Here is a 26,849-nt window from a genome sequence, read left to right as displayed (position 1 = left end):
CGACAAGGGTGTAGTCACCAACACAAATAGGGAAGAGTAGATGAAGCTCTTACCCTCGTACCGCTTCTTGTGCTTCTCTTGCTTGCACCTCAGCCCTTAGCATGAACCAGGCTCTGATACCATGAAAAGATGCAGGGGAGAAGAGAGCTTGAGCTCTTGCAAGCACACACACACTCACAAAACCCTAAAAGAGAACACACAAGGTGAGAGGCTGAAAATCTTCTTCTTCACACAACACTCAACACACCATATACAAAGATAAGAGTACACACACTATGAAACAGTACTCAACCAAATACATACTAGGGTTCTCTATAGTGTGAACCCTAGTAAATAAGCTGGCGCTATAACTATGCCTGTCTCTAGAATGGCTATCACACAGCCTGTCATCCCACTGGCCGCATATCACCCATGATCTCACCAACCATGCCAGTGGTGTAAGTGTGGGCCTATCCCCCAGGCGGGTCATCAGTGTCCACCGCCTCACTAGATGAGCTCGATATCTCAACATTGAATGTGGCGCACTACTGTAAAAAGAGATTTGCCTTGTTATGCAGAGTGTATGGTATAGGACATGTCGGTTGACCCACTCTACAATCGTTGATTGAGAGAGTGTGCAAGTGGTAAGCTGCATTATGTTGATGACATTGCGGAGGATGTTTGGTTATTTGTTTTGGTATATGGTTTTGTTCTAGGTTGCTTGATGATATTATGCGGACTCTATGGTTTTGATTGTGATCATCTTCTGGCTTCATTAGATTTGCTTTCGGATATTTGTTTCTACTTGCCATATCAAATTATGCAAGGTAGGCATCGTGGTTGGAATACCTTGCTCTCAATAACTCTTTATCATGCAAACATAAGATCTTTTTTTCTATACACACTCTCCTCTCTCTTGCTCTCTCTTATGTAGCATTGTTCGTCGGTCTCTCTCGCTTTCCCTCGTGTGTAGGTGGGTTTGTTTAAAAGAAGAAATTTTGCTTTAGAGAAATTGTGCTTGAGATGTGGGTGCAAAATACTTCGTGCGATGCTGCACCTGGCTGTGTAGCGTGGCAATTTATGCGATGGTAGGGTGCCCCCTACTACCACCTCCTCTTGTAGGGTGGGAGGATACGATGGAGGGTGGTGATGAGGAGGAAAGGGAGTAGCCTTTGCTGTATGCCTCATCCTGTGCCTCTTTGGCAGCGTGCAGCGTGCTTGCCTTTCGCGGATGACAAACCTGTCCAGTTCTTGGACGTGTTTTCAGGGACTGCTCTCATCAATGCACACGCAAAGTGTGGGAGATTGCAGGATGCACGCAGAGTGTTTAATGCAATGCGTGAGCAGAATGTGATATCATGGACAGCCATCATCTCAGCATACGCCAAACATAAGGAGTTTGGGGAGGCTTTTCTCCTCTTTGAAAGGTTGCTATTGTCAGGTGTGGCTCCTGACAAGGTTACTTTTATGGTCCTCCTGAAAGCCTGCGTTAGCCTTGTAGCTTTAGAACTCGGCAAACAGGTTCATGCCCACATCATTAGAAGCAGCCTCAACTGTGACATCTTTGTTGGGAACAGCCTAATCGACATGTATGCAAAATGTGGGAGCATAGGGGAAGCCCATCAACTGTTTGAAAAGTTGCATGATCTTGACTGTGATGTTGTGTCGTGGACAACACTCATTGCAGGTTATGCACAGGAAGGGCTTGGCCAAGAAGCTCTGGATCTGTTTCAGCGAATGATAATGGAGGGCATTCAGCCCAATAATGTTACGTTTGTCAGTATTCTCAAAGCATGTGCAAGCTCGTTGGCCCTGGAACATGGGAAAATGATCCACACCCACCTCATTGGTGGCAACTTCGAGGCAGATCTCAATGTTGGAAATGTCCTGGTCGATATGTATGCAAAATGTGGCAGCATTGATCATGCACGTCAAGCATTCAGTACACTGCAGGAAAGAGATGTGGTCTCCTGGACTACAATGATTGCAGGGTATGCCCATGGAGGGCTCACTGAAGAGGCCATGGTGCTTTTTAAACAGATGCAACAAGAAGGCATAGAGCCTGATGATTATATTTTTGTTAACAGCGTACAAGTATGTGCGAAACTTATGGACGAGGAACAAGGCAAACAGGTTCATGTCCACCTCATCAACAGGGGCAGTGAGCCAGACGCTTACCTGGTGAGCAGCCTAATTTGCATGTATGCAGAATGTGGGAACATAAGGTTTGCATGCAAGGTGTTTGATGGAATATCTGAACAGTATCTTAATACTGTCCTTTGGAATGCTATGATTGCAGGGTATGTTCGGCATGCCGATGGCGAGGAAGTCAGAAAACTTTTCAAGGAAATGCAAGCAAAATGTTTCCTGCCCGACAATGTCACATTTTTGGGCATGCTGAAAAGTTGTTCAGATCTGAAACAAGGGAAGCAGTTACATGTACAGATTACTGAAGGTGGCCATAGGTCAGATGTACACTTACAGAATGCACTTATTGACATGTATACTTGTTGTGGGTGTTTACAACGTGCACGCGAGTTGTTTGACAAAATGCATGACCGCGATCTGGTGTCGTGGAATACAGTAATTGCTGGACATACACAGCTTGAACTTTTTGAGGAGGCTTTTGTGCTGTTTCAACAGATGCAACTAGTAGGTCTGAAACCCGACAATCTCACGTTTTCTAGTATTCTCAAAGCCTGTGCAGGCCTGGCAGCATTGGATTATGGTAAGCAAGTCCATAGACTCATTATTCATCAGTGCAACTTGGAAGTAAATGTTTATGTCAAGAGCGCCCTTGTTGACATGTATGCAAAATGTGGGAGCCTAGAGGAGGCATATCTGGTCTTCAAAGAGATGCATGAGCGAAACATTGTCTCATGGAATGCCATGATTGCAGGATATGCCCAGCAGGGTCTTGGTGTGGATGCTTTGAGACTCTTTAGGCAGATGCAGGAAGATAATATGAAGCCAGATTCTGTCACCTTTGTTGCGGTTCTTTATGCGTGCAGCCACTCAGGCCTTGTAAGCGAAGCGCATAATTATTTTAGGTTAATGAGTCAGGCATTCAACATCATACCCACAAGGGATCACTATGCATGTATGGTGGATATTTTGGGTCGTGCTGGGCTTTTGGATGAGGCAATTGATGCTATCAACCACATGTCTACACAACCTGATGCTGCAGTATGGATGACCTTGTTGGGTGCTTGTAGAAACCATGGCAACGTTGATCTTGGTAGACATGCTTTTGATCGTGTGTTGAAATTAAACCCTGAATGTTCTGGGGCATATATACTACTATCAATCCTCTATGGTGCTGCTGGCAGGTGGGACGAGTTGGCAAACCTACAGGTTACTGAAAACATTGGAAATAGATGGATGGAGGCAACTGATGAGGCGCCCGTGTTCTTGACTTGATTGAAAAGCCAACCACAAAGTTTGACTTTTTATGTTCCACATCAAAGACTATCAATTCCGTGGGGGCTTAATCTGTCAAGGAGATGGATGAGCTACATGTTGTCCGATGGCATCTGTCGCATGCAATGCCTACAAGTATGCATTAGCACAACAATAAGGCCAGACAACATTGTGTTGGTAAGGAGGGGCTCTTGGGTGCAGAATTGCACAGCCTCAGGTAGTTGGAGTGCTGCAGCAAAGCGATGAATGCAAATAAGCGTGGCAATGCACATTTGGGCCAGCCTTCAGCCTTAGAACTTGCTGGGCACTTCAGCAAGCAGCTGTCCGCAGTGACATGCTTGGCTCCCATGTTTGTACTTCTTGGGGGCAACCTTGAGCGGGTCACCCGAAGCATTGTTGTAGACGACAGTCAGCAGGACAGTTGATTGCAGCTATTTGTGGTTTCTACTATTTCTGGTTATCAAAGTGCAAGTGGTAGATGTAGAGCTTGCTTCATAAGAGAGAATTGCTGATGTCTGAATGACAAATAAAAGACTTTCTCACTAGAGATATTGTTACTATTATTGTGAGATGTGCAGATAATATTCTCCTATTGTCAGGTGTGGATACTAATTTATGCATGCTCCGCATGACATATTCAACCATTCCCTCTTCATTCATATGAGGAAGCTCATCATGCACTTGTACCTCCGACCTCATACATGGAAGACATAATGTATCCTAGTGGTAGAAGGAAGTCCTCAGGTTAGAAGGAAGTCCTCAGGTTGTCCTTGCATTGTTGGAAGAGTGCTTGTATTCTTTCCACCTCTTCCTTTGCACTAGGATTGACTCCATCTTGCTTGAAAACCACCATTGGCAAGTTCACCTTACATTATCTCCAAAAACATCTCCACGTATGAGAATAAGATCTGCATGATCTTGGATGTACCACCACCCATCAACTACAAGGGGGGTGTAAAGATTCATGGGGCACATATTATAGAAAATTCATCATACATACAAGAAGATTCATCTTCTTGTATATTGTATATATCAGGCCATTGTATAAGTTGGTGTAAAAGCCTAGTGATTATCTTCAAATGGATAGATGAAGGCCAATGGGCATACAAAAAACTTAAAAAGGCATTAGTGAGCGCACTCACCTTGAGATCCCCCAACAGGAAGCTATTTTCCATGTGCATATCAATGCTTCAACATTGATATTGGATTAGTGAGCGCACCCATCCGTCCTTTTGTTGGGAAATTGGAGTTAAGTGTTTCTATGTTCTTAGTATTTCCATGATGAGTTTCCATGGACAGTTTTGTATCATCCAGACTTCATTTGTGACCTTTTCTTAGTATTTCCATGATGAGTTTCCATGGACAGTTTTGTATCATCCAGACTTCATTTGTGACCTTTTCTAGGCATCAACTTAATGGTATCGTGAACGTAATTTCACAATTATTGAGAGAGAGGGGTTATCCATCGCATATGCTATAAAGAAGTATAGACATTATCTTTTGGCTATGAATTTTATTTTTATTTATTGGCCATGAAGCCCTTTTAATAAGCTTGCATCATTGGGTGCATCATAGAGATGGTTGTTCATTATTTTGGAATTTAATTTTAGCATCATTGTGCAGAAGGGATCCATGTATGTCCATGTCGATTACCTTTCTATAATTTCAAAGGGAGAACCCCCTCTAGGAGTGGAAGACAATCTTTCCAATGCTACTTCACTATTCCTTGACTATGTACAGGAATGGATTAAAGACATTTACCCACTTCTTGGCTAATGGATTCCCATCATCAAGAAGGTGGTTCCCTGTCAATTGATAGTGGGAATGATTTATAATAGGGGTTAAGTTAGTAGATCCCAAATGCCTCATCAAGAAGGTGGTTTTTCCTATCAATTAATGGCAAGAATGCTTTACAACAATGGTACCATGAGAAAATGTGTTCATGAAGATGACTTTGTCGTTGTTTACACACAAGCCCATTTTGGTATAGACAAAGAGCACTTTGCTAAGGACACAACAACGTGCAAATTTATCCAATCCGAACTATTATAGTGGTAGCCTATATTCTTTGGAGATGCAATGGAGTTTGTCAAATGCTTTGATAAATGCCAAAGGTTTGCCATGGTCCAAGAGAATTTGAATGCCCCTAAATCCCCTAGTTTTGGAATAGCTATTTGAAAAATAAGGTTTAGATTTTTTGGGTCCCATTAGCCACAACCACCAGTAAGGGATTCTAGGTGCACTTCATAACGTTCTCGCCATTGGTTACTTCACAAACTAGATTGCGGCAAAAGCCATCCATAAAGTAGGCTAAGGCCAAAGCTACACAAAATGTTGACATGAGATCTACCGCTAAGAGAATCCAACTGTGCTTCGTAAATGGTCGTCATCGATAGCTACATAAAATACTAACACAAGATCTACTACCACCAAGTTTCCTTATGAAATTGTTTTGATTGCTTACTAGAAATAGTAAGCAATAGTGGTACACATTTATAGATGAAGTGGTGGAGTTCCTTAAAGAGTCTCTTGTGGTGCATAGAAAGTTGACACCTTACTATCCACAAGCTAACAGTTAAGCCAAGGGCATATATAAGATTTTATGCACAATTCTCACTAAGATGGTATATGCATCAAGAAGTGATTTTAGGAGTTGTTAATCCTATTTTAGATTAATAAGTATGCTCCTCCAATTAAGGACATTAATAAGTGTCATGAAACGGTACTATAAAAGTTGTATATTATGAGATATAAGGCCTAGTTAAGTAAGTTTTGGTCGCCCAAGTGTGAATAAGGGCCAAATGTATATAAGGCATTTTCTCATAATGAAAAGACACAATCCCCCTTTGTGCTATAGAGAGCTCTTCTTTGTGCCTTGAGAGAGATTGAGAGAGAGCATTTTAGCATTGTGCCTCTTTTATGCTTGTATGATTCATGCTTGTGTGGGAGAGAGAGAGAGAGAGAGAGAGAGAGAGAGAGTGAGAGAGAGAGTGATTGCCTTATGTGTGACGGTGTGAGCAACTCTACGGTGATAGCGTGGAGGTGAACATTAGGAGAAGGTTGAGGTCTATGGGGGCCCTTTAAGCTGCCATATTATGTTTTTAAGTACTTTTGCTTAAGGACTCTAAGCATACTTTGACTAGGCCTGACAAGGGGGTCTTTATGCAATCATTATTTGAATTTCTATTTTTTCAAATAATATTTGCTTGAGCTAAATTGGGGGTAACTTTTTGGTTTTCCCAAATTCAAAATGGCTGAAAAGCCTTCCCTCCTCTCTTCCCTCCACTTTTAGGACCCCCCACTTTCTCTCTCTACATTCTCTCTCTAAGACGCCCTCGTCTCTCTACCACTCTCTTTCTCTTCCCCTTTCTCACATTTGGGTGTGCCATGGCTCTGCATCTCTGATTAGTAAGCTTCCATAATCTCTGCACTTCCAAATGCAGATATCTCACACTCTCTCATCCTCCATGCCTCATCTTTTTATTATTTTCTTCTCTCTCTCTCTCTCTCTCTCTCTCTCTCATGTCTTTCCCACCTTCAATGAGTACAACGCAAAACAAAGATCCAAAGAAACCTATGTAGTGGGTTAATGGCATTATGAATTGTAATACCAATTGTCCGCCTAATCGTGATCAAGAAGATATCTCATGGAGCCCTATATTGGAGATTCCACTTTCTCGTGTTCATATTTGCACGCTTCATGCTAGGTTACGCATAATGGACAAATTACTGAAGTTACATATCAATTATGCATGGAATATGGAGCCTGAACATCTTCGTAACAACAACGAATGCATCAGTAAGCTGGAAGATGTCCTTTCAAGCGTGGGGCTTCATGGTGGTGCTGTAAAGTTAACTAAGGATACTAAAAAGTCAGGACCGGCGGGTCAGGATAATCCAAACAAAATATGCATGGGTGGGTCCAAAGCAAGACACCTTCTCTCAAATTACGAGGGGTACAATAGTCACACAAAATATGAATTATGGAAGGCCATTTGTGAATGCACCACTTATCGTGGGAATAATGCAGAGCTTGGTCTCAAGCGGGCAAGGCTGTGGGAGTCACTTGACAAAATGATTCAATTGCTAGAAAAGGCTCCACTTGTTGCTGAGGAGATTGCAAACTTAAAGACTGCAATACATACATTTACTCAGCAAATGGTTGATGCATGGGGAGAAACACATATCACCCACTATATGGTATTTACCTTTCTATCTATTTACTGATATTAATCGCCAAATAGTAAAATTTCGATATGATCTTTGTTGCAGCACATTATATTTGCCCACGCACGATTTTTTCTCGACCAATATGGTCCAATGGCAATTTGGAGCACCCAAGGAATGGAGCGCTCTCATTATCAAGCTAAGGCAGCATACTTTAAGAACACACGACATGGTGGAGGTGGTGAGGAAAAAAGTAATGCCTTGCATGAGATGTTCAATTGGTTTTATCGCAGTTTGGGAGGTCGACGCCGACAGAAACCAAAAGGGCAGGTGTCATTACTACGAAGGGTTGTAAAAAATGTCAATCTGCAAAAACAACGAGCAATTGCATTGCCATGCATGGGATGCGTGAGTGGTTCGATGCGCGTAGGCGTATGGGTCGAAAATGGGTTCCATATTAAAAAATTGTAGCCTTTTTTAAGTTAAAGCCTTTTTTTTTTAAAAATTTCTAGAGATTTTTTTTATTAATAAGTTTTTTTCAAAAACTATATAAACCTGTAAAAGTGAGTTTTAAAATTACATTTTCACGTTCATTCACTCGTGTAAGTCAATGGATGGCTAGAACTAAGCACACTGCACGCAAAACTGAGAACCCAAACGTACCGTCTGGTGCACACAATTTGATATAGGCAGTTGCCGCGGCACAGGCATTTCAACAAGTGCAAAAACGCATCAAAAAGAAGCATACAAGCATGGACAGAGAGGTAGAGACTCGACAGGAAGATGTACAGCCAGATGTGTTTTCAGGATTGGACAATATTGAGGATGTCTCCAAGCAGCCTAGAGACACCGACTCATTTAGAGCCACGCGTACACCATTCCCCCGACCTCTCTCAGAGGCTGAGCAGCAGGAGTGTGTGGTGCTGGAAGAGAAACAACGCCAGATTGATGAGGAGGCGCATAGAAGAAGAGAGCAACAGCAAGCCCTACTCCCTCAGCAGTTAGAAGAGGAGCTAAGGGTCGCATTTGAGGAAGACCAGGAAGCACTTCTCTGTACTGAGCAAGAGCAGTATCAATAGGCTGCTAACTTCTATGAAGCAGAGGAAATAAGCCGTCGTGAGAGGAGCTGGATAGGCTCTTAGCACAAACACTACATGAGGAACTTGAGAGGCGTTAGCCCCAGCCTCCACCTAAAAAACAAAGAATAAAGATTTGTGTCAAGAGAAAGAAGGAACGTGCAAACAGGCAGCAAGAGGTGGAGATGGAAGAGGAGGATCGACGACAAGAAGAGGAGCAAAGGGAGAGGGAAAGACATGAGCAGGAGGAGCAAAGGGAGAGAGAAAGACGGGAACAAAGAATTCAAGAAGCACGCAGATTAAAACAAAAACAAGAAAAGAAGAAGGCAGAAGCAAGTAAAAGAAGACTAAATCTAGATCCAACCGAGCAAGAAAGGTGAAAAAAATTTAGAAATGATAGACAACCATGGGAAGAGAGGTCGCATCCACCACCACCCCCTGTAGCCAACAAGAAGAGAAGATGGAAACCGGGGACCGTGGCTCTGCGAGAAATCAGAAAGTACCAAAAGAGCACAGACCCCATCATGGCGAAGGCCCCTTTTGCAAGAGTTGTAAAAGAAGTCATCGATAAGTACAGTGACAGGGTCACTCGGGTACAGACTACGGCACTCGAGGCCCTACAAGAGGCGTCAGAAACAATTTTGGTCTCTCTGTTTCAAGATTTGGTGTTGTGCCATGCTCATGCCAAAAGGGTGACCCTAAAGCCTGTTGACATGGCACTTACACTACGTTTATGTCAGGATAAAGTGCTCCATAAGGAAGGATTTATAGGATAGGATTAAGCTTTTAAGCGACGGCCTTTGTGCCTTTTGTAATCTCCAACATTGTAATACATTTTTTTGAATCTATAAGATATTGTCAATGACTCGTAAACCAATGTATTCATTTGTTTCAACTGTGTTATAAAAGCAGACATTTCATTTCTTGTACTGTTGTTTGAATGGGTAAAACTGTTTATCATGTATTAAGAGCTTTAGTCAAACAGGAACAAAATTTGTATTATGGATAAGGTGATTGTGAAAACCAATATGAAATTTGAATATTATCTTGTTATACGTGGTATTGTTGTTGGGATTGAACAAAGGATCCTTACATAGTGCAGAAACAAAATTAAATTGAATTTATTTTAGGTCCAAAAAAAGGCTTAAAGCTCAATAAGGCCTTAGAAAAGCTCAGGGACAAAAAAAAAGTCATTTGGGGCTCAAAATCACCTGGTGAAGTCTGGCAGTAGATAGAACATTTTTAAAAAAAGCAAAAGTTTTTTTTTGATGTTTCTAGGCAAAGTTATCATCAAAGAAAGTGTACATTATGCATTAAAGTGTACAAAAATGAACACATGATGCGGCCTGTGCGCTACGACGCGAATTTAAGCCTGTCCTCAACTTTGAAAAGCATAAATTCGCGCCATAGCGCACAGGCTTGTTTTTTTCATTTTTGTACTCTTTCATGCATTATGTACACTTTTTTGATGAAAAATATGCTTACAAACATCAAAAAACATAAAAAATTTGATTTTTCTTTAAATTGTTCAGATTTTGTACTGCCAGATTTCAGCTGGATGTTAAGTGACAATATTTGAACAAATATTTTGTACTACCAGATTTCAGCCGGATGTTAAGTGACAATATTTGAACAAATATTTGATCATTATCAATGAAATTTCTTACACATTCACATGCCTGCCAAAAGTTTATAGGGCACAGTGCTGACACAACAAATAAACAAGAGAAATGGTTGAGAATTCTTAAAAACATTACAATTAAAAAAGTATACATTTTGTATTGATTTCGTAGAAAGAAAATTACAAGTTCCTGAGAAGATTTCTAAGAGCTTCTTTAGCTTCGTCACTCTGCGTGGCTTTCTCACCTAGGCTATTAGCTATAATAATAGGATTGTTTACACCTTTGGAGATTGATGTAGCACAATGGCTTAGCACATGGTCGGTGTAGTTGCCTGCAAATGTATACATAGCTGCAAATGTATACATAGCTGCCTCCCTGTTAATAAGTATACATTTGTTTGCATTATTTGCTAGCCCATCTTCGGTGAGAACCCCACTTAGAGCTTTACACTTGATGAGCTCTGCTTGTGCCTCCTCAGAGTACTCTAAATGGATTACTCGAATAAATGATGGAGAGAGGCTAGGAAGGTAATGAATCAAGGAGGTGTCTCGTCCATCGGATTGCACACGAACTCCACCTCCACGTGCAGCAAACTTGTAAAAAATATAAGCTTTCTACAAGAGAAAAAGTTCAGGTGTTAGTAATAACTCACTTATAAATATGAAGGCACAACTTTGATTTAACCCCACCTCAATGTCATCATCACATTGGTTTGTGCGTGGGTTGCATATGTCTATACTGCTTCCACGCTGCTCAACTAATGTATCTACATGCAAGCGCTTATGTGGTTGAAATGCTTCTTGAGGGACACTTTCATACTCTGCTGCTACATTTTCTATAGCAGCAAGAGCATTGGAAACAGTTTCCTCAATTGTACGTTCTGTATCATAACCTTGGAATGCTAGCGCTTTGGTAAGATCATGGTCATCAAAATCAATCTGTACACCTGTAGTCTGTTGCTCAAGTGTGTCTTCTTTGCAGAAACCAGACCCAATTGCTAATATGCTTAGGGCCTCATCCTCCCTTAACCCCAAGGATTTACAAATGTCATCAAGGAAAAGAAATTCCTTGTTATCCATGATGATGGAATTCAAAGTGGTTACATCCAACTTAGGGATCTCTTCCACAATTTCATCCCCCTCGAGGTCACGATGAGGCTCTTCATCCTCAGTTGACCCTTGTTGGAGAAGCACCAAGGCCATGGACGCTTCAGCTTCTTCTGAGAAAACCTCTTCCACCTCGCTACTTCTTTACTCATTGCCTTTCCCTTCTTTTTTCCTGCATCCCTGGCTTCTTGCAGAAACAGTGCTAACGTCATATCCCATGAAAGGAAGGTGGTGCCTACATTACCAACCTGCAATTCATAAACGGTGTCATCATCTTCGACCCTGTAATTGCTAGATGTAAGCCCTTTCAAAAATCGGTTGAGCCTGAATCGGAACGACTTGTCACCATGGTACAGATGCCTGATTAAGTCCACTGGAACCCATTTAGTGGTGGACTCAGGCAATTGCACGACATACTGTGCCACTACATCATTCATGTACTGGACTTGCTCTTGAAAAGCCTCTGCATGAAGGTCTATAGTTCTCTGCATATCAATCACCCCCTCAAAAATGGCGATGTTCTGACCTGCACCTGCTGAGAGCCCAATTTTCTCAAGCTTTGCGCGTAGCGAGTTAGAGCTTGAAGCCATGGCGGGATATTGAAGGGAAATAGAAACTGCGAGATCTTAAGAATGAAATGAGCTTTATAGAGCAAAACCTATTCTTATAAAGCATTCCACTTAAACATTTAATAAATTTATAGAACATACTTAAAAAATTTAAAATTAACAAAATTAAAATCCAAATTACAGTGAAATACAGAGGACATTGGGGCTATGGTGCAATCAAAAATTTTGTATTCAAAAGTACACCGCTATAAATTATCGCCAAAAATCACTCAAAATGTTACCTAAGTCTGCAACTTAACAGTCTTTCAAGCTAAGGACCCTAGGGGGCTCCAATGACACACACAGTGTATGTTTCTCTGACCTGTGACGCATAGGTCAATTAGAAACAACAAACTTGAATTGGTTCCTTACATTAAAGGACATGACAATACGATCTCTCAACTGAGCAAAATTCCAATCATCATTAACTACCACTGTATGCTCCTCTCCTGGGTGAACTTCAATATGAAGTTCTACCTCCTCCCTAGCATAGAGATCAGAGTCCAAAGCTTCCCATTCACCATGCGAGCATTTCCACCTTCTAATAGGGTACACCATAGTTAGATTTTGCTTGCCTATCTGATACCTGCATCTTATCATTGACATTACCGCTGAGCACTTTATTACATCGCCCTGATGTTCTGCCACCTTGGTGGTACAATCGCCTTTTAGAAATGTATCTAGAGCTTCAAAGGCCCCATCTTTGCTTATCCACATTGTTGGGGTGCGATGGAACTTGCCTACTTTGAAAATAGCAATAAACACATGTAAAGGCATGAAAAGAGATACACTTATCCTGTGGGATCCATATGCAGCCTTTAGGCTTGACTGAATGTCATGGAAAATCCTGCGCTGAAAGCTCTCCATTGTGGTGGGGTCTGGAATGGGCCATTCCGGGCTATTTAGTGCAGGAGGAGAAATTGGCTCAAGTGCTCCAAACCTTCCCCTCTGTGGCACAACATATGTTGCAGCAATGAAAAATACTCCTCTGTTTGCAAGTTCGGAACTTGTTTCCCCAGCATACATAAGCCTACCTAGATCAACATGACATGCTTCGAAGGTCCCTGTAAAACATTCTAGAGGCTGCCATTCCACACATGTTGAAGGGAAAACATCTGCATACAATAGAATACATTGGAGTTCTTGATATTCACATAGTCTTCATGCAAGCATTTCTCTAAAGCAAAGAAACATTAAACAAGTTCTGAAACTTACAGTTAGTTGGGAACCGTGGTGAGTTCTCATCTTCAAGATGTATTTGGCTTGAGGTGTAAACATATTGCACCTTTGCAAGCCACTTTCCATCCTTGGTGCAAACTTTGAATTCTAACATCCTTCCTTTCCAGTGATGGCTTGTGGACGCCATGTGCCTTCGAGGAACCTTGTGTGCACCCCTCAAACTGGGCTGCATTGTTATCCACATGAACCACTTAAAAATGATAGGAATCCAATAACCTTCATCATCCTGTACTTTGGAAATAGCCATGGACTCGATAGTGGATGATGGCCTGCGTACACACTGAAGAGCCATAGATGGCCCAAATGAAAAGAAAGTGAATGTTAAGAATATGGCAAAAAAGCAAATACCTGCTCAGAGAGAGAGAGAGAGAGAGAGAGAGAGAGAGCTAGCTAAAGCTTCAATGAAGATTGCTACAAATCCATACACACACACACAATACATACACACACACACACACACACACACACACACACACACACACACACACACACACACACATGCACACACACACACACACACACATGCACACACACACAGAAAGCTAAACCTTCAAAAGAAAGCAAATGAGAGATTGCATTAGGTGCCTACTTGTAGAGAGAGAGAGAGTCTGATAATAGAGCTTCCTCTAGAGAGAGAGAGAAGGGATGATAACAAAGCTTCCTCTGAGTAGCTGGTAGCAAAGAGCTTTCCTCAAAAGAAAGCTAATGAGAGATTGCATTAGGTGCCTGCTTGCAGAGAGAGAGAGAGAGAGAGAGAGAGAGAGAGAGAGAGAGAGAGAGTCTGATAACAGAGCTTCCTCTAGAGAGAGAGAGAGGCTGATAACAGAGCTTTCTCTGAGTAGGTGGTAGCAAAGAGCTTTCCTCAAGTTGGAGATGAAGATAGGGCTGCAAGTGAGGGTGTAGTGAGTGGTAGATGGGGAAAGTGGGTTAGTCTAAAAGGGAGGAGAGAGAAACACGTCCCTACTTTTGGAGGGAAGAGGGAAGTGAGGGGGGGTAACTTTTTGAAACTTTTCCTTTAAAAAAATATAAAAAGAAAAGATATTGAAGATTTTCTTTGCTGGCAGATCTGAAAAAGGTAAGATTCTACCTTTGACCACAAGATTTAGGTTCTTAATCAACCCAACATTTTTGTACACATGTATTTTTCCTATTGGCCTTCACACTAATCATCTCCTTAATCTCATGGCAGCTTCAAGGGCCCCAATAGACCTCAACCTTCCCCTAATGAGCTTGGAGGTTTAGAGCTTAACAAGTGAGCTTGGAGGCCTCAAGGGACTCAAGTTTGAAGCATTGGTAAGTACCCTACGATGGTTGTGATCTATAGTAGGTGAATGCATTGAGTTCCCTCTTGGAGGTGCAGTAGCCCATAACATTTTTGGCGTTCCTTCCTCTTGGAGTTTCAGGTTCCATTGCATAAGACTCGATTGACTAAAGCAAGCATTGGCTAGTGCACCAATTCTACGACCCCCCAATTGGGACATCATATTTCATATGCATATTGATGCATCAAACTTTGCTATTGGATGCGTACTAGCCCAGCCCGATGAGTTCAAATTGGTCTATACAATCTGCTTCACTAGTGTCAATTAAATGATGCAAAGGTGAATTACACCATCACAGAGAGAGAAGGATTGGCCATGGTTTATGCTGTCAAGAAGTATCAACATTAGCTATTGGCCAACAAATTTGTATTCTTCGTGGACCATCAAGCCTTATTATACTTAGTGTGAATAAGCCTTGCACCATGAGAAGAATCACAGGATGGTTGCTCTTACTATTGGAATTCAACTTTATAGTTACGGTAAGAAAAGGGACACAACATGTGTTAGTCGATCATATGTCAAGAATTCCAAATGGGGAACCAACAACTCGTGTGTTGATGATCTCGCGGATGCTTGTTTGTTCAAACTGGACATGGTACCCAAATGGAGCGAGGATATATCTGATTATTTAGCTTATGATTTTTCACAGGAAATACCCTTGAGCAAAGATAAAATGCGATGGCTTATCAAGCTTGCTACACCTTATCAATTGATTGTGGGAGAACTATATAAGCTAGGTAAAGATTATGTGCTAAGAAGATGTGTGAGAGAAGATGAGTTCGTCTCATGATATTGGATGAAGCTCATTCAGGGATAGCAAGCAGGCATGCTGGAGAGATCATAGCTCGCAAGGTACTTCAAACACAATTATGGTGGCCTATGTTATTCGGAGACGCCATAGAAGTTGTCAAAAGGTGCAAAGAATGTCAGCGTTTCACTATCCCACAACAAAGGGATAAGATGCCGCTCACCCCTATTAATGTAAGACAACCCTTCGAAAAATGGGAAGTAGATTTTGCTGGACATATTAGTCCCACGGTACACCCATCATAAGCCTGATATGTGATCATGGCCACGGACTATTTCACCAAATGGGCAGAAGCCAAAGCTTCAAAGCGAGCTGATGCACGAACAACAACAAAATTCTTATACGAGTAAATTATCTCGAGGTTTGATTGCCCATTAGAATTAGTTAGTGATCATGTCTCACATTTTATTAATGAGGTGATTGATCATTTACTTGTGGAATTCTTAGTGGTCCATCGAAAATCATCACCTTATTATCCACAGTCTAATGGTCAAGCAAAGAATACAAACAAAATTGTGTACTATCTTGACAAAAACCTTGGAAGCAAGTCGAACAGACTAGGAACATAAGCTGATTAGACCTATGGGTATATCGAACATCATATAAGGTAGTGACGGGATACACTCCCTTCCGTCTAACTTATGGTGTTGAGGCAATAATGCCTATGGAATACCTAGTTCCGAGCCTAAGGGTTGCAGTGCAAGAATGTCTAACGGAGAATGCATTAGCTGAAAGGATAATCGACCTAGAGAAACTTGATGAGACTAGGCTAATAACATTGAATGGACTCATGGTAGAGAAACTATGCAGGAAGCATTGGTTCGACAAAAATTTGAAACAAAATGAACTAGAAACGAGGGACCTTGTCCTCATGTATGGTGTAGGAAGCACTAGGAAAAAGAAACTCAAATACAGAGGCCTAGGACCCTTTCGGGTCTCTGAGATCACACCTCAGGGGTCGGTTAGAATTGAGACAATTGACAACATACAGATGGAGGGTTACGTCAATGGAAGCAAAATCAAAAAATATTTTGAACCACTGACCCAAGAGATGCTCTTTCAAGAACATCTCTTAAAACAACAAAAACAGCTCGCAAAGGAAAAAATCCAGCAAGCTCAAGAAGAGGCTAAGGCAAGGTAGGCCAAAGCTAAACAATTACTCCAGAAGAGGATGTTACACGTCAACATGGCTTCGTTGACTCTCTCGGATGAAGAGGAATTGAACATTGAGATAGCACAACTCAGGGTGGAACTCTCTATAGCTAAAATCCATGCAACAAGCATTACACTAATAGATACGGGATCAAGTCATAATTTGATCGCATATGAGACATAGGAAGCCTTAGATAGACCACACCTTGAACCCAGTGATGCACAAGTATGCAGTGTACACTTGATAACTACAAAAGCTGAGGGATTTTTAAGTGTTAACATTTCCTCCATCAGAAATAATTCCTTGGTTGGGAAAGGTTTGTCATGCCTGTAGGTTCCATGGAAGAGGAAATGATTCTAGTAGGATCCTGGATTTGCGCCATCAAATGCAATATCCAATGGGAGAAGAGGACAACACTGTTGAATGAGGGGCGACAATATCATGTCCATACCCTTATGGAGCATGACAAACATAGGGAAACAGATCATGATTGACAAAAAAATTACATCGAGTACAGTAACATCAACTCATAAGACAAAACAAGCATCAGTCCCCCCACAATGCCTACAAAAACAATACCCAAAGTCGCACGGTACACAGAAGTGGGTACCCAAGGTTCAACTCAAAAACCAACCGCACAATAAGGAGAAGAAGGATAATATGGGGACAGTAATAAAGATTCACAAAGGAACCAAAAATCAAACTTGGCCTTCTCAAACAAGTTGGTAGTACTCCAGACATACCAACATCTCACAAGGCACCACCTTCTCAAACTCAGTTGGGTGGAAGGAAGAATAAAAAACTCCCACATGGAGCTAAAACGCTTGCAACACTTACCCAGAAGTGCCAAGGTGTCACCTTGGTTTTCATGGCAATAAAAGATGAAGATATCAATTTGTTGCCCAATGAATACAAGGTAAATTGGGTATCATTCACTCATTTAATGCATGTTTGAATGACTGAGCATGAAGAAAAACATAGAAGGTATCAATCTTGCACATTCATGCTCCAAAAAAGTTCACGCCGTAAACTGGTTCAAAACAGTTCACGTCGTGAGCCACCAACCCTAAAAAGTTCACGCTGTGAACTAGTTAAAAACAGTTCACGCCGTGAGCCAACCCTAAAAAGTTCATGCCGTGAACTACCTACACCTTCACGCTTGACTGTAGTCTCATGGAACTAAAAAAACCTATAACTTCACGCTTCACTGTAGTTTCACGTAACCACCTTTCACGGAACCACCTTTCACGGAACCACCTTTCATGAAACCACATCTCACGGGATTCCGTCTCACGGAAGTCCCTTTCATGAAACCACCTTTCACGGAACCTCATTTCACGAAACCACATCTCACGGGATTCCATCTCACGGAACTCCCTTTCATGTAACCACCTTTCAATGGAACCTCATTTCACAAAACCACATCTCACGGGATTCCATCTCACGGAACTCCCTTTCACGTAACCACCTTTCATGGAACCACCTTTCATGGAACCTCATTTCACAAAACCACATCTCACGGGATTGCGTCTCACGGAACTCCCTTTCACGTAACCACCTTTCATGGAACCACCTTTCATGGAACCACCTTTCATGGAACCTCATTTCACAAAACCACATCTCACGGGATTGCGTCTCATGGAACTCCCTTTCACGTAACCACCTTTCATGGAACCACCTTTCATGGAACCTCCTTTCATGGAACCTCATTTCACAAAACCACATCTCACGGGATTGCGTCTCATGGAACTCCCTTTCACGTAACCACCTTTCACGGAACAACTTCTCATGACCTGTAGGTTCACGGGACTACTAAGATCCTACACCTTCATGATACAACATTCACCTGTCAATTAACACATCTTGTTTATCGCTCCTACACTAACACACTTCTCGTCTCAACTAACGGGTTTACCATTACCACCCAAAAAAAAGAAATGGTAGCTACCCCACTAGTCTGGAGACTGATGTTCTTTTCATGTACAGATATCGGCATCAAAAACAGAAGCCGTAGAGACCCCAGCAATAACCCAAGCCAGCGCTACAGGCTCCCCAGTAAGTCAGAAGAAGAAACTAGTGCGGGTATCGAAACTAAGCTACTTGGGACCATATTCCCCAGCCTTCCATGGGGCCATCATTAGCAAGGAGATCCTTACGGCCCATGGAAAGGTCGCACTGCATTATTGTAGCCCAGAGTGCCTCCAAATCTTGGAAGAGGTAGAGGTCAAGGAAAAGCTGGAGAAAGTGGGCCTAGGGAGAATGGTGCAAATACATCCAAGGAACATCGACACGGAGCTCTGTGTGCCGAATATATCAAGAAGTATGACAAAGGCACCAAGCGTGGCAACATCACGAAGGTCGACGACACAACAAACCAGCTCTCCTAATCACAGAAGAACTCATCCGTGATGCTCTATAGCTCCCACCATCAGTCAAAGTCCATGCCCACACATTTAAAAAAATGCCTTTGGATGCTATGTTGAAGAAGAGTTCTTATAACTCCAATGGGGCTGAGTATGAGAATATCAAGGATGAGGTTATAGAGAAAGCCTACAGAGCTATGTCACTGATAATGCTGGTGAAGCCAATGGATCGTTTTACAACAGGGTCCCATTGAATAGGATCGCTAAAGTGCATTAGGAAAAAAGGAGGACTGGGCGTATTACATTCATAGAGAGATGGAGAACTATCTAAAGGCCCACTAGTCCAAAATATGTAACCCGTACTACCTGCTGACCCAATTCCTCAATCATGTGGCAAAAAGGCCTTTCCCAGAGCCCGAACCAGTAGAGCAACTACAATTGGCATTACTGCACAAAGCAACCATGTGGCAAAAAGGCCTTTCCCAGAGCCCGAACCAGTAGAGCAACTACAATTGGCATTACTGCACAAAGCAACCAACACTAATAGCTGAAGAAATGCAAGAGGGCCAAGATGTCCTAGTGGAGACCCATGCCATTATGAAGGAGATAAGGAAAGGGAGAAAGAAGAAGACATAAAAGAAAATGAGGGGCGTCATCCCAGACATAGCTATAGAATCACAAAGACTAGAGGTTGAGGTGGCACAGGAAATTAGAACATACCTGGAAGCATTGACAATGCAAGAGGCCATAGCCAGCCAGGCCACACAAGAGCACACCTAGCAAGTTACTCCCCTGAAGAGCCCGGCACAATAGCTGATCTTCATGAACCTGTCCCCACTTAGGATTTAGCCTTGGCGCGCAGACACACCTACAGAGATAGAACCAATGTTTTACATTTTCTGTGAGTTTGCAATTTGTGCATTTAGGTTAACTCTACTTCCACTTATCATTTACAAGTTCAATTTTTGGTTTTTTTGCATTTCCTATTTTTGTTACATTTTTCAATTTTGAAAAGAAAGAAAAATAGTCGACTAAACATGAAATCAACACTAGTTTGGTACCAAAACAAGACACTTAAGTGTCCTTTTTTGGGGGTTGTGAAAAAAAATCAAACTCCTAATGTAGGCTTTAAAAACCAAAATGCTTCATTGGGCATGTAGAACATAACTCTATGCTTATGTAAAAAATGCTAAACATATAAAATGCGTTTTTATTTGGAAGTACATAAGCAACAAAGTAGCATATATCTTGAAAATGAACATTTTTTCGGATTTTTCCAAATATGCAAGCATCATTCTCTCAAAAAAAATCCAATGATATCAATAGCATTTTTCCCAAGATATTTTGATAGCATACATCAGTCCAAGGAGGTAGAAGTTTACCAAAAAAATCATTTTCCTTTCCTAGAATTTTTTCCAAAAAAGTCGCATAAAATCAGCAAAAGTAACGTGTATTATCAAAACTCAATCACGCCACTAAAAATAATGTAGCCCTATCAATGAGAATGTTGATTATTGGTTTTCATGCTTGAGATGAGATAAATAAGCCATAATTTAATGTGTATGACACTAACTTAGCCTCCACTTAAGTAGGTTCTTATCGCCTAGTTCTAAAAAAACTGTAAAAAATAAAAATACAAAATTTGATCATCTTTTATCAAAAACTAATCACATAACTATGCTTGCACAAGTAGTCTATACCTATAGTTACAACAAATAATGTACTTACACAGCTTTCCTCTTTGATGAAAATCAAAATTAGGCTCATAATTAGACATTTTATGTATTAAAAATAGGTTGCGCAAAAGGCCATGTATGAGAAGAGGCCCAAAAAGTGGCTCTAAAGTTTTGGAAAATTCAAAACAAAGTAGTATTTACCCTATATAGCATGGGTGCACCTCAAGTTTTACATTATTAGCTTGCATATGGAAGGAGAAAAATTCATGCTCCACCTGTATAAAAAACGTCATTTCAATATTAGCGAGTCAAAAATTTATCCAATAATTGTCGTTTGATGATTCCAGGATTTAGTTTACATCATGGGCTTTCCATCAAGCCAAGTTTCATGATCAAACTATGTCCCTTCTAAAAGTTATGTCCAAATTACTACTATTTTGAAAACAGCAAAAATCATGCATTTTATCAGCATGTGTCTAAGAAAATTAAAATATTGCCTTGCAAAAGCTAAGAAAAGTGCAATTTAAAAAATCTCAAGGATTTTTTGGGTCTTGAGGAACATCTGTGGATGTTAAGCATTTCAAAACTCTTAATAGATTGCCCACAAAAATTCAAGAACTTTTCTGGATACTTTAGTGTCTCAAGACACTTAAGTGTCCAATTACAGAACTAGTGTTAAAAGAATTGGGTTTGATAGGCCATAAAATCCCTTTCCTAGCATAGTTTTTATCCTAATTTTGACTCCTTATGTAGAGAAATCGGGATAAGAATAGAAATTAGGGAAGGATTTGCAACACACAGAAATTTCTGTGTTTTTTTACACATTCTGCATTAGTGTAATTAACGTGAGTTAATTAAGCTTAATCATCTCCTTAATATGGGACATCTTGACTAGCTGTTCGCATTTAATGTGTGTACAGGCTTTTAGGCCACTAGCCTAAAAAGTCCAAAAGCTTGTCAATACCCATTTTCGGGTGAGTTTTGATGGCCTGTCTGCATTCAATGCTGCATGCAGGCTTTAGGCAAGTCCCAAGTCAAAGATTCTAGGAAAACCCTATTTGGTAAAATTAAAAATTAAAACCATAAACAAAAACCCAAAAACATAAAAAGTAAAAAATAAAAAAGTAAAAAAATGTTTTTTTAAAGAGAAAATGTAGAAGGAAAAAAGGGAAAAGGTAAAAGGTCCGAGGGGCAGAGTATAATTTTTTTCGAAAAGTACATGCATACACTTACCTAATATATATTTTAGGTTGTTGCGATCATGTTGACGCAACTTGTGTGACACCCCAAAATTTACATTTTTACATAGCTAAGGAGCTTAACTATAGGAGCTAGCACCCATAGCACTTGACTGACCTAAAAAAATACACTATTTTTGGTGTCAGACGGGTTAAGAAACACAAAAGACGTGTTGAAAAAACTGAGGACAATCCAAAAATTTCTAGAAAAAAAAAATATAAAAATAAAATAAACAAAAAAATCTAAAAAATTCTCAAACTTGTCTAGGACATTTGTAGGACCTTCCAACACCCCATATTCAGTTGAGGTAAACTCCAGAGAGACACCTAGTGTACTCTCATCATTACAAGTAGGGAACATTCACATTGATATCCTTGTCCATATAGCTCTTGTTGGCAACTATGACCATCGAACCACTCCCAGCTCAAGTACTTATGCATGATGGTAGGACATTATAAGAAGTGCAGGCGAGAGAGGCAATGATACAAGCTTCTAGAGTAGGAGGAAGAGACTTTACAATTTGCACACAACAACAATTAGCAGCCCAAGAAGCCCAATATTCCCAAAATGAGTCCCAAGCCAGGACTACACAAGTATTTCCATCGACAATCTCGAAACAAGCAATAACATTGAGTCTACCTCGGGGAAAGAGCTAGGCTTGCAAATTATGGATCAACGTCTTCTCATCACAAATGATTGGGAGTATGATGCATCAATAGAGACTCTTATGGATTTTGCCATAGCCAAGCTTATGGTGTTAGTTGGGATGTCCAATCAACATCTGGGGCCACTATTAATCCCATTTTGGATTAACAAACATGCTCCTCCAATTGAGGACATTAATAAGTGTCATGAAACGGCACTATAAAAGTTGTACATTATGAGATATTGGCCACCCAAGGCCTAGTTAAGTGAGTTTTGGGCGCCCAAGTGTGAATAAGGGCCAAATGTATATAAGGCATTTTCTCATAATCCCATTTTGTGTTATAGAGAGCTCTTCTTTGTGTCTTGAGAGAGATTGAGAGAGAGAGAGAGAATTCTAGAATTGTGCCTCTTCTATGCTTGTATGGTTCATGCTTGTGTGGGGGAGTGAGAGAGAGTGATTGCCTTATGCTATGGTGCGAGCGACTCTTTGGTAACAGCGTGGAGGTGGAGCTTGGAGGCTTGGAGCTTAACAAGTGAGCTTGGAGGCCTCAAGGGACTCAAGTTTGAAGCATTGGTAAGTTCCCTATGATGGTTGTGATCTATTGCTCATCCTTTAGGTGAATACGTTGAGTTCCCTCTTGGAGGTGTGGTAGCCCCCATAACATTTTTCGCGCTGCTGCTCTGCTGGGAAAAACACCTTTGTTTCTTCCTTCCTCTTATAGTTTCAGCTCCCATTGCATAAGATTCATGATTTCCCTTGCATTTTGGTAGTGCATTGTGTAGAAAATGAATGGATAAGATTTGTGTGGAAGTAAGAAATCATGTGAAATTGGTTGTGGTTGTTGTATATGTGTGTGGTGGAGTGGTCTTAGAATAGAGCTTCATTGTTTTTTCTAGTTAATTTTGATATTTGCATCTTTGGAAGCATTAACGTGAATGAGAATTTCTTGCATGATTTCAATTATTTGGTTGACCCTCAATATTTTATGCTTGCAGTGCTGCCAAACTTATCTTGAGTTTCCTAAGTTCTACCTATGTAGACTACAAACTTGAAGATTTTAAGTACTTCAATCAGAAAGTTCCCTTGCAGAAAGACTCAACATCTTGTGGATGGATGGTACTTGCTAATGCTTGGAGATATCTTGAGTCAAGATTTAGAATGACAACACTTACTGTAAGTTCATGAATGAAAACCATTGATTGATTTAGTGAATACATTTAGTGACCTATTTTCTTACTTTCTTATTTTCTTTTGTCTTAGTTGCATGAGTATCCAGATTCTTGGGTAAGTTGGGTAAGGGAGAAGGCAGTGTCCATGGTTTTGAGCAGATCCATCAATCCATATGATCCTGATTCTCCCTTTCCACCTAATAAAGGAGCCAAGGATACAACTTCAAAGAAAAGGAAAAGGGAGAAGAAGGAAAGCAAAGACGAGGATGACTCATTCAAAAAGGAAAAGACCTCTGCCAAAGAGAAGAAGAAGAGAAAGAAGAGCCCTACTAAGAGCAGATCTTCCAAGGGGAAAAAGAGCCATTCTAAAGAGAAGAGCCATTCTAAAGGAAAGATCCCTCAGGCTACAGAGAAGATCCCTACCCCTCCTGCTAAAGAGAAGAGCCCTAGACCACTTGCTAAAGAGAAGACCCCTAGCCCTCCTGCCAAAGAGATGAGCTCTTCACCAGCTCAAGGGAAGACTCCTATCAAAGAGAAAATCCCTAGTCCTCCTACCAAAGTGAAGAGCTCTTCTCCAACTCAAGAGAAGACACCTATCAAAGAGAAGACCCCTGTCAAAGAGAGGAGTGCTACTAAAGGTCTTCCTTTTCACTCACCAGTGAAATTTAAAATTCAGAAGCGTCGTTTATCCAACAAAGGTAGTAAGAGGGCAAATGTTGGCTCTCCATTAAATTTCTTGTTCATGTTCCCCAAGAAGACTGCCAAGTCTCCAAGGCCAACCTCCAAAGAACCTTCTCCAAAACCAGACCCCACTGCCAAATCTCCCTCGCCAACACGTGAAGGTCTCAGAGAGGAGCCCAACTTACCACCATTAGGGGAATTCACTCTAAAGTCTTCCTCTGCAACACCTCAAGTGCTGAAAACTCCAGAACTTGAACCTCAATCAGCAAAATTTGATCGAAGCAAACAGAAGAGAGAAAGATTCTCTAAAGATGCAGGGTCATCTCATGCCAAAAGGAAAGTTGATTTTGTAGAGTGATTCCACATATTGGATTTTGTTTTGTTCATTTTGTCCATATGAACACACCCTTTTTGGACAATATTCTGTACTTAAATTCAGTATCAATAATTTGATATTCAACTGTTAAACCTTGTTCTGTGTCGCAAACAATTTGTTAACCAATTTTGTGAAGAAGTCAAGACGAAATCTAGCAGAATATATTGATTACATTATTGGAGAAATCCTTTTCAACTATACAAACTTGCCCTTGCAAGTGGCTCAAATACAACTTTTTTTGGGGGGAGACATGTGATGCATGAGGTTACACTCTCCATCCTTGTACTGACAACAATATCATCTACTTTGAATCTATATTCAGGTGATATTTCGTCCAGAAACTCAAGCGACTCTCGAACATGTTGTAGTCGCCAGTTTGATGTTACTATGAGTTTCCTGGGATCTATGAATGGATGGACTATGATGTTAAATTCAAACTCTGGACAATTCTCTTCAGAATCCAAAGGGACCCAACTACCAAGCTTGCTTTTCCATCTCCTATAGTCATAGCCCAAAACTAGGGATTGGCGACACAGTTGGTATGAGATGGACAAAGAATTTGGGCTTACTCTACAACTGATATTGTCCCCCATATGAAAAGTTTCCTTGGTACTCCATCCTTCTCCAAGTACAATGTCCAGATCAGTCAGAGATAGTCTTCTATTAAGCCACATCGTTCTTGTCCTCTCCAATTCCATTGTTTTGAAACATGCCACAAAGACATGTATAGGCAAGAACCATTGAATTTTAATCCTTCTTGAAATCCTTCCAGGAGACATAGCTTTAAGAATATCATCTTTGATTTTGGATTTGAAGCTTGTTATGGTATTTGGATCAGGAACTTCCCATTCTAATGACATTAATGTGGGAATAGGTATGTCATATAATTCTCCATGAACACCTTCTCTTGATGGAACCCTGTATTCTGCAAAATACACAAATAAATCCACTGATTTGTAAAATGAAGGTGGTTTGTCTGCGTACATGACATCTGCAATCCCCTTGTGAATTGCTTTGAATGTGCCACTTAAGCTCTCAACAGGCTGCCACTCCACAGCTGTTGACGGAAAGATAACTGAAATGAAACAAACAACAAATATATCAGAAAGAGAAATATTGTGTTGTATCAAATAGATAAAGTTTTGTTGAATTACAGTAAGAATGGAGAATTGGATGTTCATCCAAGTTCAACACCATGTCTTTGGCCATGTAGACATGTTGAACTTTGGCAAGCCAGCCATTGTCAGTCACTTTGAATGCAAGAACACGACCTTTCCAATGGGATTTCACTTCATTTCGCTTGGTTCTTTTCACCCTGTGGGGGCACCTTTGCAAGAGGGAAGCATTGTTACCCAATCATTCATACGAAAAAATCACAAGAAGTTATATTATGAGAAGGACGACATGAGGACGCCATAGAAGCTCACAGATAAGAGAAAAATAGTGAATCTTTTGAACAGTGAATCTTTTGAAAGTGCAAAGAAAGGAGAATAAACCATATGCCAAAATGAAGGGAAGGTGGAAAGTAGACGTTTAAAAAAATTTGGTGTTTTGTCATTAATAGCGTTGTTTTCAAGGCTTGAAAAGAGGATTTCGTATCTTCATGCTTGATTTTTTGAAATAAAAAATGGAACAAGATGTCACTATTTTGGACCCAAACTTTAATGTTAGCCATCGTAAACGTCTAAATTTAGCCGTTTTAGCCGTTCGCCACTAAAATAGAACCGTTAAGAAGACATTTGGAGGAGACAAGAATGCCATACTTTTGTATACGTGTCAATTCATAATTGGACAATTTCTTAATCCTTAGATTAACAAACAGCCCTTTTCTAGCCGTTTTTGGCCCTAATGTCTCCATGTTAAAACTTGAGGATCCAAGCTTCCATGGATATGGTGATGGTGATAGTGAATTATTCCTATACTAATTATAATGGGATTAGTGCTAAGATAAGCTAGTGTGGATGATACCTAAGTATAATCATAACAATCAATAAACTACATTAATTAAGCTAGTGTGGATGATGTTTGGAACCCTAACGGAGAATACTATTCTTATGCTAAGGCAAAGAACTATACTATGGTAGTATTTCAGAGTTAACATAGAGTAACACGTAGATCTAGGCCACCTCATTGTCAACTTGAGATGTCAACAACCATCTCCTGGTGGCAAGAAAGCCTCCTTTAGTAAAATTCTAGTAA

At 40.7% G+C, this 26,849-nt stretch overlaps 1 protein-coding gene across 1 annotated transcript in view; it reads left to right on the top strand.

The window, feature by feature from the left end:
• The first annotated feature begins 895 nt into the window (after positions 1 to 895).
• LOC147602642 (pentatricopeptide repeat-containing protein At3g16610-like) overlaps positions 896 to 26,849 on the top strand; it is a 255,088-nt gene continuing 229,134 nt past the window's right edge. The window contains exon 1 of the mRNA XM_086797505.1: positions 896 to 4,143. Coding sequence (XP_086653631.1) covers positions 1,129 to 3,399 — 2,271 coding nt within the window. The 5' untranslated portion in view covers positions 896 to 1,128 and the 3' untranslated portion in view covers positions 3,400 to 4,143. The remainder of the gene's footprint in view (positions 4,144 to 26,849) is intronic.

This window comes from Cibotium barometz, chromosome 66 (genome assembly GCF_041138505.1).
Source record: "Cibotium barometz isolate CiBa-2024 chromosome 66, ASM4113850v1, whole genome shotgun sequence".
Classification (NCBI taxonomy): Eukaryota; Viridiplantae; Streptophyta; class Polypodiopsida; order Cyatheales; family Cibotiaceae; genus Cibotium; species Cibotium barometz.
This window is presented reverse-complemented; position numbering and strand designations above follow the sequence as displayed.